General features: G+C 43.2%; 1 protein-coding gene across 1 annotated transcript; it reads right to left on the bottom strand.

Annotated features, from left to right (window-relative positions):
* Positions 1-9075: 9075 nt before the first annotated feature.
* On the bottom strand, positions 9076-12966 carry u2af1 (U2 small nuclear RNA auxiliary factor 1). Its single transcript, XM_058082147.2, has 8 exons — positions 12800-12966; positions 11982-12069; positions 11784-11850; positions 11649-11698; positions 10584-10682; positions 10376-10509; positions 9471-9566; positions 9076-9383 (listed from the first exon to the last, which is right to left on the bottom strand). The coding sequence occupies exons 1-8, from the start codon at positions 12841-12843 to the stop codon at positions 9248-9250; spliced, it is 714 nt and encodes a 237-aa protein (XP_057938130.1). The 5' UTR covers positions 12844-12966; the 3' UTR covers positions 9076-9247.
* Between the last annotated feature and the right edge of the window lie 108 nt (positions 12967-13074).

Here is a 13074-nt window from a genome sequence, read left to right on the forward strand (position 1 = left end):
AACGCCCTTGTGGTTTGTATTCTATACTGTTTTATCTAGATCAAAAAATATTGATTTTGTTTTAGAAATAGTTAGAATAACCAAAATATTGAGAGCATTCTAATGAGGGAAAAAAGTCATAATTGGACAATAATAAACCCATAGTATTATGCCAAAATCAATGTCTTTCGTAAAATGAAGTTGAAATATTTAAGAATAAATATGTATAAAGTTGTAATATGAGAAACAAAGCAAAATAATGATTTTTTTTTCCAATTTTGGAAAATTTGCTTGGGAGAAAGTTATAATATGGGAATATTAGGAAAAGAAAATGTTTGGACATTTGTTGTCCAACTGCTGTTGTGATTCAAGATCCTTCATACGAAATTACATAGCATGTATTAACACAATTCAAAGATCCTCTATTTGACAGAAACTCTCTGTTGTCTCTGCTTGTAATAAGGCTGTGCCAAAACACCAGTGATGTCATGTTGCTGATGTAACATACGGTACGGCGTGGCCTTTGGCCTGTGACCTTTCAGCAGGTATCACGCAAGCGTGCACGGCTGAAGGCGGACACGTATTAGCCAACCGGCACATTACAACAACGGTATGATCTGTGTGTCGGTCACAGGACACGATGCGGCGACGCCAACATCATTCCCGGCGAGATAAGCGTGCCGCTGATGGAGCGTACGTGAACGTACGTGAGGGCAGAGCAGACGTGTGCGTCACAGGAAGAGAATGAATGCTTTGTGCAGCCAAAAGTCAACAAACAAGCTGAAAGAGCTCCCAGGGACTTTCTCAAGGGGAGCAGCAGAGGCAGCGGGCGGACGTTAACAATCACGCCTAGGAGGAGAATCAACCGCCGTTACACGGAGACAGCGTGGCAATGCTATTAAAAAGGCCAGAACTGATTTTTCTGGGGGGTGATCCAAAATCCGGACGCAAAATGCCTTTGATCTAAAGGCTTGGAACTACTTCCGCATTTCTCAACCAATCCAAAGTTAAAATTCTCAACTCATTCCGGACATTTAGCCTTCCCGGTACATTTCTCTACCATGCTAGGTGTTAGCATGTTAACATTAGCACAGTTGCATTTTCAACCATTTTTTTTAACCAAACGAGTGGTTAGCGCGCAGGCCTCGCAGCTAGGAGACCTGAGTTCAGTTCCACCTTCGGTGTGGAGTTTGCGTGTTTCATGCTAACACCTAGCATGATAGTGGTAAATCATTAGCACAGTAGCATTTTTATTTATTTTTCCAAGCAAGACACAAGCAAGACTTATCACTATTATGCCAGATGTTAGCATGTTAGTATTGCTAGCAATATGTAGTGAAATAAATGTAGGATTAACGATAGAGTATATATTCATATCGGACAAAGTCCCTACACCCCGGAATAGGGGTGTAAATCCTAATATGGGGGAACTATGGTACTTAGCGGAGGTCTGCAGTGTTTTTCTAATTTTATAATGTAATGGTTTAATTTCATTTGAACATGCATCAGATTCCAATTGAGTGCATCCCATAATCAGCTTATTAAATCCCACCCCTCCATCTGGTACTTTTACAATCACTAACTGTTACATTTGTTCACTTCCTGCTTTCCGAATAGTTTTTTAATTTTAATTTTAAAATATTAAATTTTATATTAAACATTTTTTTGAAATATTTTTGAATTTGTATTTTTTATATTTTTTGTCCATAGTAAGTGTCAATATAGTGATATATATAGCACATCATGACTGGTTCAAGACTCTTCATCCTTGTATTTAGCAAACATCAACTGCTTGTATTGTTTCTTGAATTGGCTCATCGTTGTGCATTGTTTGATTTCCTTACTCAATCCATTCCATAGTTTGATTCCACATACTGAAATGCTATGGCTAGCATAACGTAGTCCTAGCATAGAAGTGTTTCAAATGTACTTCTTCCCTGAGATCATATTTCTCCTCTCTTGTAGAGAAGTATTGGATGACATTTTTAGCTAATTGCTTATTTTTAGCCTTATGCATTATTTTAGCTGTTTGAAGATGAACTATATCAGCAAGTTGAAGTATTTGTCATTTTACAAATAAGGAGTTAGTATGTTCTCTGTAGGCGGCCTTATGAATTATCCTTACTAGCCTTTTTTGCAGTACATTTAGCCAGTGAAGATTGCTTTTATAGTTATGATGAAAGTTTATAGTTATGTAAGATGAAAGTGTACATGAATAAATGTACAAGCTGAAGGAGGAGTCCTATCAGGCCTTCTTGGATCATGGGCAGGCGAAGCGTTACTATGAGAGTATAAATCAGAGACTTTTAGTGCCGCCATTGGTCCCAAAATGGTCAGCGGTTGAACTTTGAACGTGCTTATGTCAGCTCGGTGTTATGGAGGAAGAAGTACGACACCAGGCGACACACACCTAGCGAGGGAGGCTGTCAGCTGTGAGGGTTATGACGCACGTTGGGCCTCTGTTAATATTCTACAGCAGGCTTTGGCGGCTCTAGGAGCATTCCGTTACAGGCATTCCTTTCCATTATGGCCGCGCCGAGCAACTGTGCGCTGCTTTTCTAGGTTGTCTTTCTTTCTTTGCTCGTTTGTTGGTGCTCCTCACCTTTCATCCGTGTAATGCAAGCCGCCAGGCAGCTGCCTTTTAAACACACCGCTGACTGACTGACTGACTGGCCGCCGCTGCTGCTGCTAATGGAGGATGACGTCAGGAATGCTGAAGTTGTCGCCGTGGCAACTTGACAGACAGAAACAGGGAGCAACTGTCTGCTCCTAAAAGTCAATAGCTGTGTGACAGCACATAAAGTAGCGTGTATCATTTCATGAGCCACAATGCCGAGTAAGAGGACACCAGTATAGATGCCGACCTCACTGGTGTTGCAAAACCTATTCAGTTAGGGCAAGCGGATGGAAACATCAACCCCCACGATTCATTTCCTAACATGTGTTAGGCTTCTTGTACACATTATGGAATTGAACTCTCCTGGCTGTGAGGTCTGCGCGCTAACCACTCGTCCGTGGTGCAGCCCCATAACATGTAATTTAATTCAATTGAATTTGTTAGAGGGCTGCACGGTGGTCGAGTGGTTAGCGCGCAGACCTCACAGCCAGGAGAGTTGAGCTAGGAGACCAAGATTCAATTCCACCCTCGGCCATTTCTGTGTGGAGTTTGCATGTTCTCCCCGTGCATGCGTGGGTTTTCTCCAGGTACTGCGGTTTCCTCCCACATTCCAAAAACATGCTAGGTTAATTGGCCACTCCAAATTGTCCATAGGTATGAATGTGAGTGTGAATGGTTGTTTGTCTATATGTGCCCTGGGATTGGCTGGCCACCAGTCCAGGGTGGACCCCGCCTCTCGCCCCAAGAGAGCTGGGATAGGCTCCAGCACCCCCGTGACCCTCGTGAGGATAAGCAGTAGAAAATGAATGATTGAATTTGTTAGACTTATTTTTTCCTCCTTCGTTCCGGGCAATACTGCCTTCCTTGTAGTGAGGCTGGAGTCAACACAGACATACTGACAGGAAGTTACCAAGTATGGCTCCTGACTGGATAAAGAGCAAATATTATCAAGCTAAAAAGCACTGAGATCCTCCAGGCTGCAAACATGAGCCTGTAAGAGCTGGCATGCATGGCTGCCTTCCTTACTGGCCACACCCCTCCTGGGGCTTTGAGCAGGAAAACCTGGTGACCCAGCTGTCTGTAGGCATTGACGTAGGAGATGGAGGAGGAAAACAACAAAAAATAAATGGGAGAATAGGCGGCTGTCAGAATGGAAAAACCTGAGTGACGCTCCCAAAGATACTGCACTTTGCAAGCACTTACTCTACATGCTAATGCTACATTAGCACATGCTAATGTGCGGTATTGAGCAACTCGCTGGCTCGCACGCTTCTAGGTCACACGGCTCTGTGAACGCTGCATCAGCTGCAGCTGTGCAAGGTCACCAATGGAAAAGAGCATGGAAAATACAAGTATGAGTGTGCAGCCCCCCCCCCCCGACGACGGCATGTCTGCTTTGAATTTGTTTATTCATGCATGTCATCAAGTATTTAAAGAGCTGCTCTCGTAACGCTTTCGTAACACCCACCCACAACCGGTCCCCTGAGATCCCCTGGAGGTTCATACCAGCAAGTGCAAAACAAGTCCAAAGTGCGGCCTGGGGGCCATTCTCGCCCTGCTGTACTGTTTTTTTTTTAAATTGCATTTTGTGCAGGATGCATAAAGAAGTGATGCTGCAACTCTCCACTAATGCATTTCACTTCAGAGCAATTTTAAGCTATAAAAACGGCCACAAGGTGGCAGAAGTGCACACTGCAACATTTGTTATTCATTCATTCATTTTCTACCGCTTAATCTCACGAGGGTCGCGGGGGTGCTGGAGCCTATCCCAGCTGTCTTGGGGGGAGAAGCTAGGTCCACCCGGGACTGGTGGCCAGCCAATCCCAGGGCACATATAGACAAATAACCATTCCCACCCACATTCATACCTATGGACAATTTGGAGTTGTTAATTAACCTAGCATGTTTTTGGAATGTGTATTTGTGATGAATGCATTTGTGTTATTGTGCATTGATTAATTGGTGTCGCTCCCTTATTCAGTTTTAGAGCAGCCTACAGTATACATCCGGTGTGACGACTTCCATAAATAAGCAGAGTATTCACTGACCCAGTATTGTCAAGACTTGGTGAAGGTCTGCTCCGTCACATTCTTTCCCCAACACGGCCTCCATCCCATTCCTAAAAGAGAAATGTGAGAAAAGTAAGAAACAACAATAAACACTCGGAGGAACCAATAGGAAAAGTGCAGGGGCAAGTTTGAAGCGGCCACTATCGCCCCGAGGGTCCTGCATGTGACGCAGGGAGAGAGAATTTAAAGCAAACAATCACATCGCTTTGCATTTGTCATCCCTTCCCTCGGCTAGATGTGTAATCTCATCTCATGCACCGCCTGGGTGTCCATTTATGTGGAAAAAGAAAAAGAAATCATTCACTTTATCTGTCGTCTCCATCTGCTCCTTTGCAGGGCCTCGAAGGGGCACGCCGGAGATTGATATCTTTTACCATACAAGTGCAAAGAGACTCCTGCACAGCCATAAGATATAAATATGATTCCTGCCAGCACAACGGAGAATATTGAGAACATTGTGCTGGTCTCCCTGTCGGATCGAGAAGAATTCCTCATAGGGGGTGAGCTTGGAGGACTTTGGAAAAAACAAGAAGTTCATCTGCCTGCCTATCTATGAAAATATACACTACTGTACATGAGTACGCTGTAGTATACGCTATTTCGGAGCAGCATGAACAGAAAACAACACAATAGACTCCCACATCTATATTATTTTATATTATTTTATATTATTATGGAAGTGTCCTAACTTTCCCCCTATATGGCACTCAAGTGGTACATGCTCATAATGCCACCAGTGGTGATGTCTTAGGGGCTGTGGGCCTTCTTATCTTTCACAATTGCTTTTATGTTATGAACCGTCGCGGAGCCTCAGGTCCTCCGACACCGGCCTGTTTTGTATTCCCAGAGTTAAAACACGAACACACGGCGAGGCATCTTTCCAGTTTTATGGAACGGCCTGACGGAGGACCTGAGGGCTGTTTTTAAAAATAGGCTCAAGACCCACCTATTTAATTTGGCTTTTAAGTCATGCTCGTAATATACTTTTATATATACTTTTTTCACTTATACTTGTTTTTTACCTTTGAACTTGACTTTTATCTAATGGTTATTTTGTTTTGGCTCTTAACCAAATGTCTTTATATGTTTACACATGCTTATTTTAGTTTTTATTAATGTTCTTTATGTTGTTATATATCTTTTATATTCTTATTTTATATGTTTTTATATTTTGTATCCCATATAGCCAGTGTTTCCTCAGTGGGGGTCCTCTGCACTGGGGGCTGTTCTCGCTGTTCTTCTTCTTTTTCTTCTTTAACATTTAACATGTAAAGCACTTTGTGCTACATTTTTGTGTATGAAAAGTGAACAGTCATCTTTTTTTTTACTTGTTTTTGTTTATAATGTAGCAGGGATAGAACAGTGCAAAAAATATGCACGTTTTGAATGCAGAGGTCAGATTTTTCCCTCAGCAGGTTGGGAGAAATTAGCACATACAAGTTAGCGTTCCAAGATGGGTTGGTTTGAGCCTGTTTACACTATTTAAAACATCATTGGCCACCTCAATGACCCAGCACATGTCAGGTTAGTGTGGAGTACAGCTATTGTCCACACAGCAGAGCTATTTCCACTCCCATTGTCCCGCCCCCCCCCCCCCCCCCCCCACCGCTAATGGACATGGCAACCAAGCACTATCAGGGCTGCCTCTGTTGACGCAAACTCCCCGACAAGAGGTCGTGACTGCAGGTGCCATGGACGTATGATGCGCCATCCCCCCCACCCCCCTCGCCTCACTGGTTTAGATAATGCTGCCCTGTGAACGCAGTTGGGGGGGGGGTGATAGGACAATGGGACAAGAGGTGACATAACCACAAGCAACAGAATGACGAGCTTCCTGCCTGAGCTGTGTGTGATGTGAAGGATGACGTGTCGTTTGTGTCACTGACGGGGACGTGTCACTCACACCCAACTGTCTGTGTGTGTGTATGTGGGTCATCTCACTCCCCCATGTGTCCTTGGTATGATTTTGAACACACAGAATGAGTGACAGCAGGGGGGTGGGGGATGAACTGTTGTGACCACCCAGTCGGGGAGCGAGCATCACACCGCCAATGTTAGGTTTCCAGACTACCCGCCCTACCTCCTGTCCCACGGCCTCCAAAGGCGTAAACTCAAACTCTGAAAATATTCCATTTATCAATAAGGAATCCTACTTCAGTCTCTCGGAAAGCAACCGCTAATTTGGAGAGGTGTGGTTAGAATAGGCTATTGTACATTCAATGATAGCTCATTATCATATTTCATCATTGCTAATGCAGTTTGTAATTTAACTGATTGGCTGGCAAACAAAACAAAGCAAACAAACAAAAACAGACTCTGTATATATATTCATACTGTATATTTTGTATTTTCATTTTTAATAGATGTGTGTGCACCGACTTCACCAAAACGAATTCCTAGTATGTGTTTGATCATACCTGGCAATAAACAATTTCTGATTATGGCCACCAGTCCAGGGTGTACCCCATCTCTCGCCCCAAGACAGCTGGGATAGGCTCCAGCACCCCCGCGACCCTTGTGAAGATAAGCGGTAGAAAATGAATGAATGAACATTGTTATTTACAGCATTATGATTACAACACAAGGTCCAGATCCCATGCAAATATGCCCCCTAGTGGGCATAGAAAGCAGAGGCCATCTCAATCTTTTTCATACTCTAGCTGGGAAAAAGTCCAATATTCTGGACAAAACAAAAAGTGGCCTGTTCCTTACGAGTCACACGCTATGTCCTTTGACGGAGTATTGTCACGCTTTCTTACTACTGTGTAAGGCGGTGAAAGAGAGCAGTATGTCATCACCAACAGGCTTGTGTTGTTTTACACAACAGTTATGTCACCATTTAATGTTGCCTTTACCACGCTTATTTACAATACACACGGGGGGAGCCAGTGAAGAACAAGATAGGATATTATAGGCTTAACAAGATAATGGGACAAAAAAATACAATATGATTGACAAAATATATGCAGCACTGTGTACAGTACAGCTTTTGTACTTCAGGGAATATTTGCTTGGGGCTGCACGGTGAGCGAGTGGTTAGCACGCAGACCTCACAGCTAGGAGACCAGGGTTCAATTCCACCCTCGGCCATCTCTGTGTGGAGTGTGCATGTTCTTGGGTTTTCTCCGGGTACTCTGGTTTCCTTCCACATTCCAAAAACATGCTAGGCCACCAGTCCAGGGTGTACCCCGCCTCTCGCCCCAGGAAAGCTGGGATAGGCTCCAGCACCCCCCTCGACCCTCATGAGGATAAGCGGTAGAAAATGAATGAATGAATGATTTGTTTGGTATACTTCAATTGACTGTGACTTATACAAAGTGTGTTTTGTTTCAAAGCTGTATAACGTGTTTATTGCATATTCATGTAGCCACTTAAGAGTACTTATTAGTGTACTAGTTGTGTTTTTCTTTTAGTGACACACTGGGAAATCCAATGCTTTGTCATCCAGGTAGCTCCCACCACAAACATGATCTGAGAGGCCACTGTTACTTCTTTTCGGCTGACAATCGACCCTCATACGACTTTTGGGGCGCGGAGGCAAAAGCTTCACCTTCAAATTTTGCAATTATTCGCGGCAAGCAAAGAAGTCATGACAAGGACGCGAGGAAAGCAGATGCGCGTCATTCGCATACACTGTTCCTCGTCATCAGGCGTACAGAAACACACGGCGTCAAATGATCACACGTGTTCACTCGTCCATCTCGTTTTTGCACGTGATGTCAAAGCGACAGAAAGTGTGGTACTCATTACCACTGAAGAATCAATTTAACTCCACTACATGTATTGTTGTGCGTGTATAATTTGTAGATCTGCAATAATGTTGTCCTTCCAATGTAAGCAAACAAACTACCATGAGGCAGTGCAGTTCTAAACCTGATCAATTGGAACCCTGTTCATTTAGGATCATTTAAGTCATGTATGTCCTCCACATACCACTATGCACTCCATACTGCATCCGGACATGCTCCCGATGAGGTGACGGACGGTGTCCCCTCCTCCAAGACCTGGATTGGTGGCTCAGGCAGCTGTTCCCAACTCAGGTCTGGGCTATGCTCCACAGAAGGGCATGTGTCCTCGTGTCTCGTCCACGAGTCCTGACACTGAACCGAGAGACATCAGTGAGCTGACAATCCTGCTGCTGGGTATCACCAGCTCTACTTGTGTACTGAGCAGTCTCCTGGTATCTCATCCACACTGGTGACACAGCAAACTCAAGTTACATTAGAAAATGTACCTGTGAAGCCATTTGATTCTCATGTCCCTTGTCCTCAGTCTGGACTGTCCACTGCTCCAGTATGTCACTCATGGTTAGTGTTCAGGACTAAGATAGGACAAATTACATGCAAAGAAGACTTCAACTTAAGCAAGAAAACAGACAAGAATTGAGACAAAAACATTGTACAGTAACCATCACGTTATGTAAAAATTTTAATGGGGTGAAAGTACAGAACACAAGTTATAGCTGTCACAGCTTCAAAAATCTGCCGCCATTCTTCCTACAATACACACGGAACAGGAGGTTACAAACTTAAAAAAAATGGTGAGGATGGTACAAGGAAGCAAGTAGTTCTGGTTGTGTGGCTCAGAAGCGTCCCGAGCGCTCTCTGTCCCTGGAACGGCGTCTATCATGGTCACGGCCGCCCCCTCTGCCTCTGTCTCTATCCCTGTCCCTTGAACGGGATCGTCGGTCTCTGGAGCGTGAGCGGGACCTGTGACGGCTGCAGGTGTAAAAAAAGGAGAGACAAATCAGGAATATGATTTCCAACAATTGTTCAAATCACATATACACGTGGATGGACACGTACCCCCCCTTCCTACGACGTCCGTACAGCTCCCTCCTCAGCTCGCGTGAGATGGGCTTCAGATGCATGAAGTTGCAGAAACCACCTCGAGTGCATTCACTGCGCAGAGAGTGGATGTTAGAGTAGAGTTCATATCCTTTGGTTTTATTAACCGTAAGTTTCCGACCATTGAGTGCACTTCAATATAAACAACCACCAAATTTTAAGAAATGTTTGTAAATATACATATACAAGACACAGTTGTCTAACCTGCTAGTATCCACGTTGCAACATGGGATACTTACACAGGACTTGATCTAACTCATGGAAGCGCTTTGAGCGCCTTGGAGGTGGAAAAGCGCTATACAAGTGAAAGACCACGATCATTAGTAGATTGCATTTTTTCAGAAAACCATAGAAAATAATGTAGCGATTTAGGATGTAGCGAGCCATGGATGAAGACTTTAAAAAAAAAAAAAACAACTTTCTCCTCCCATTCTGTGTGGAAGTGGTACATTTGCGGCTTCTCCACTCCTTTTAAATCCTTTCCTACATTTAAGAGAAATAAATTTAAGGCTAACTTGTTAGCCCGCTCATGGCCGTCTACAGTCCCTGTAGCAATCCGATGTAAACATTGAATAATGGGAGTCTAGCGTGACTATAGGGGTGTTATTGAATGTCTAAATGGCTCTCATAAAGTTTAGAACCATATTTAGAAAGAAAATGTACAGACTTTCTAAGCTCCAACAATGAAAATATTAAATTTATTAAAAATGAACTGATACAAACGATGAGGGTAATTTGTTTCAGTGCCCATCTTTATTCTAAATCTGATGACTGCATGTCACTGTTCAGTCCCAGATGCGAGTCTATGGTCGCCAGCAGCACACCAACTGACCAGATGCTTTGTTTGGTCACATTACACTCACCCCATTTCATACTGCCGACAGCAGGCTTCTCTGAAGTCTGTGACAGGGGAGAGCTCAGCATGGATGGGCTGCCCGTTGAACCACCGGTTGTTCAGGTCGATCACTGCCTTCTCGGCATCCTCTTCGCAGCGGAACTACGGGGAGGGGAACGCAGGGATCATGAGGGTTTTCTTTACTCAGTACCATCATTTCAAGTTCTGACACTCACCTTCACGTACACATTCCCCACCAGGTGGTCTCCGAGGTTGTCGCACACGTTCATTTCCTCCACCTCGCCATACTTTTCCTCCATCTCTGTAAAGACCTCCTAGGAAGACAAGAGAAAAAGAATAAGCTTTGTAGAACATTCCATGATGACTTACCTGATCATAACAAGGAAGTACACATACATAAATGATTCCAACTGCTCAAACTTTGATTGTTGCACTGTTTATGATTAAAATAACGACACATTTTAATCAGATTACCGTCTTAAATTAATCATGAGTAATCACCACTTGCAACTGTGTCTGAAATACGCCCATTTTGCTGTACTTGTGTCAAGTCAAGTTTATTTATATAGCCCTTAATCACAAAAGAGCCTCAAAGGGCTTAACAAGCAGGCAACAGCATATGATAGACAATAGACGACAAACGACATCCCCTGATCTGAACCCCCATCAGGGCAAGGAAAAACTCAAAACCCATTAGGGAAAAAGAAACCTTGAGAAGGGACCGCAGATGGGGGAATCCCCCTTCTAGGCTGACCAAGCAAATGACAGAAAACTAATATGTATATATACATTTATATGTATTAACAGCACCAAAATGAACTGAAAATTAAAATCAAGCTAAAAGATACTACACAAATCTTTGCCTAACACCAGTCTCTAAACTTCTGAATCATGGGCTCCACACACGGGAGGCGACAAACGAAAAACCTCATCGCCAACGTGTACAACCATTGAGCAGCGCACTCACATCCAAAGTGAATCACGAGTCTCCTACAGTTGTCATTGGCTGCCAGATTAGTAGGAAAATGTGGAGCATAGGAGTATTTCAGAGTAGAAAAGCGTCCGGTATTGATCAAATACTCTTGCTAATATCTGAGACAAACTTGAATAAAATCTCAGTGCAAATTGTTTGTGGGTGCTATATGAATCACTGAGTGAGAAGCAACCCATGACCTTAAAATCGAGGTAGCTGCAGAATTGTGATTACTGGGTACCGTTGCACCCTTAGTCTCCTGTGCTAAACAGCATAGGACTGGTTGGAAGCAAAAGTAAGAAGTTACCTCAAAAAACTCATCATAGTGCTCCTGCATCTCCATGTCACTGATGGCACCTTGTGGCAATAACAGAGAGCAACAACCAGTTAAACAAGATATTTACATTTGATTTAATATCAATTACGTGGATAAGAGACTTACAGGTGAGGCCATCAGCAGACTGGGCACTGTTTTGAGGGTTGCGGTAAATGTTCAGGAGGGCAATGGTCTGCGACACAGGAAGGATGAAGATGAATGAATTCATAAATGGATTTATGGCCATGCGCTTCATATTGTGGCTGCGGTGCATATGTGACTGTAATTAAACTGCAGTAGAAGGAAACTAAATGACGAACTTACCTGGCTGAATGTCGGCTTATTGTGTAACCTCGAACAGCGATCTCCATGTCGACAGGCACCGATTTTAAAGTAAAAAGAGCAGTTTACTCTGGTGAAAGACAAGAGAGTGAAAATGAGCACAAAGTTGTGGGCACTTTATTGTCACAGAAATGTCATGAGTAGAGTCCAAATAGCTTTGAGACGCGTCGAACTTTGGTAATAACTCCATATAACACCATAACCTCAGGAATGAACGGATGGATCCTTCATGCATGAAAGCCAACTCATCTACTATTGCAGCAAGGTATCGAATGAGAAAACGTCGCTTATAGAAAGAGAAAGTGAATCTTATTGGCATAAAACAGTAGTTTAGATGCAGTTGGCTAAATTTAATACGTGAGTTTAAAAACGCAGTTCACGCTATCTTAGATTGATTTGAACGATACTGGTGTGTTGGTGGTATCGTGATGCTACATGCTACATGCGTTTTCATTGAACAAAGGCTCCAGTAGCTCGTAACCGGTTGCGCGCCCATTCTAACGAAAATGACCACTTCCGGTTACAAGAAATCATTTTTTTTTTCAAACGACAAAATTAAACTTATTTTGTGACTGGGTTTTAGCACTATACTCCACGTTGTCGCTACTGGGCCATGAAACACTAGCGGCGTGGCATTAAGCTAGCGGCTAATGTAAGCAAGCTAGCGCTAGCTCTAGCCACTAAAGAGACTGAAACTATTTTTAAATTAACCATTATATATTTACAAACATGAGTGCATTCGCTGGCTTCTAATGTGCAGCGAAAGGTTTTCAAAACAACACAACCTTCACAGAACTTACTTGTCTTTCTCTGTCCCAAAAATCGACGCCAAGTACTCCGCCATCTTGGCTGGCCTGTCTCCAACCAGCAAAACACGATTTCCTGTTCGACTCCTTTCGCAATAAAAAACAACGTGAACCTCGAGAATTTTACATTTAAAACGAACAATGACGAAAAGTTTAAAAAAAAACCTCAAAAGTAACTATGGATACACGTGGAAACAATTGAAGCTGGCAACTAACACAAAACACGTGTTTCAAAAATTGTCATTCGTTTGAAGTCACTATTTGGGGCT

This window comes from Doryrhamphus excisus, linkage group LG12, assembly GCF_037039965.1.
Source record: "Doryrhamphus excisus strain RoL-2023G ecotype Guam linkage group LG12, RoL_Dexc_Guam_v1.1, whole genome shotgun sequence".
Taxonomy (NCBI): domain Eukaryota; kingdom Metazoa; phylum Chordata; class Actinopteri; order Syngnathiformes; family Syngnathidae; genus Doryrhamphus; species Doryrhamphus excisus.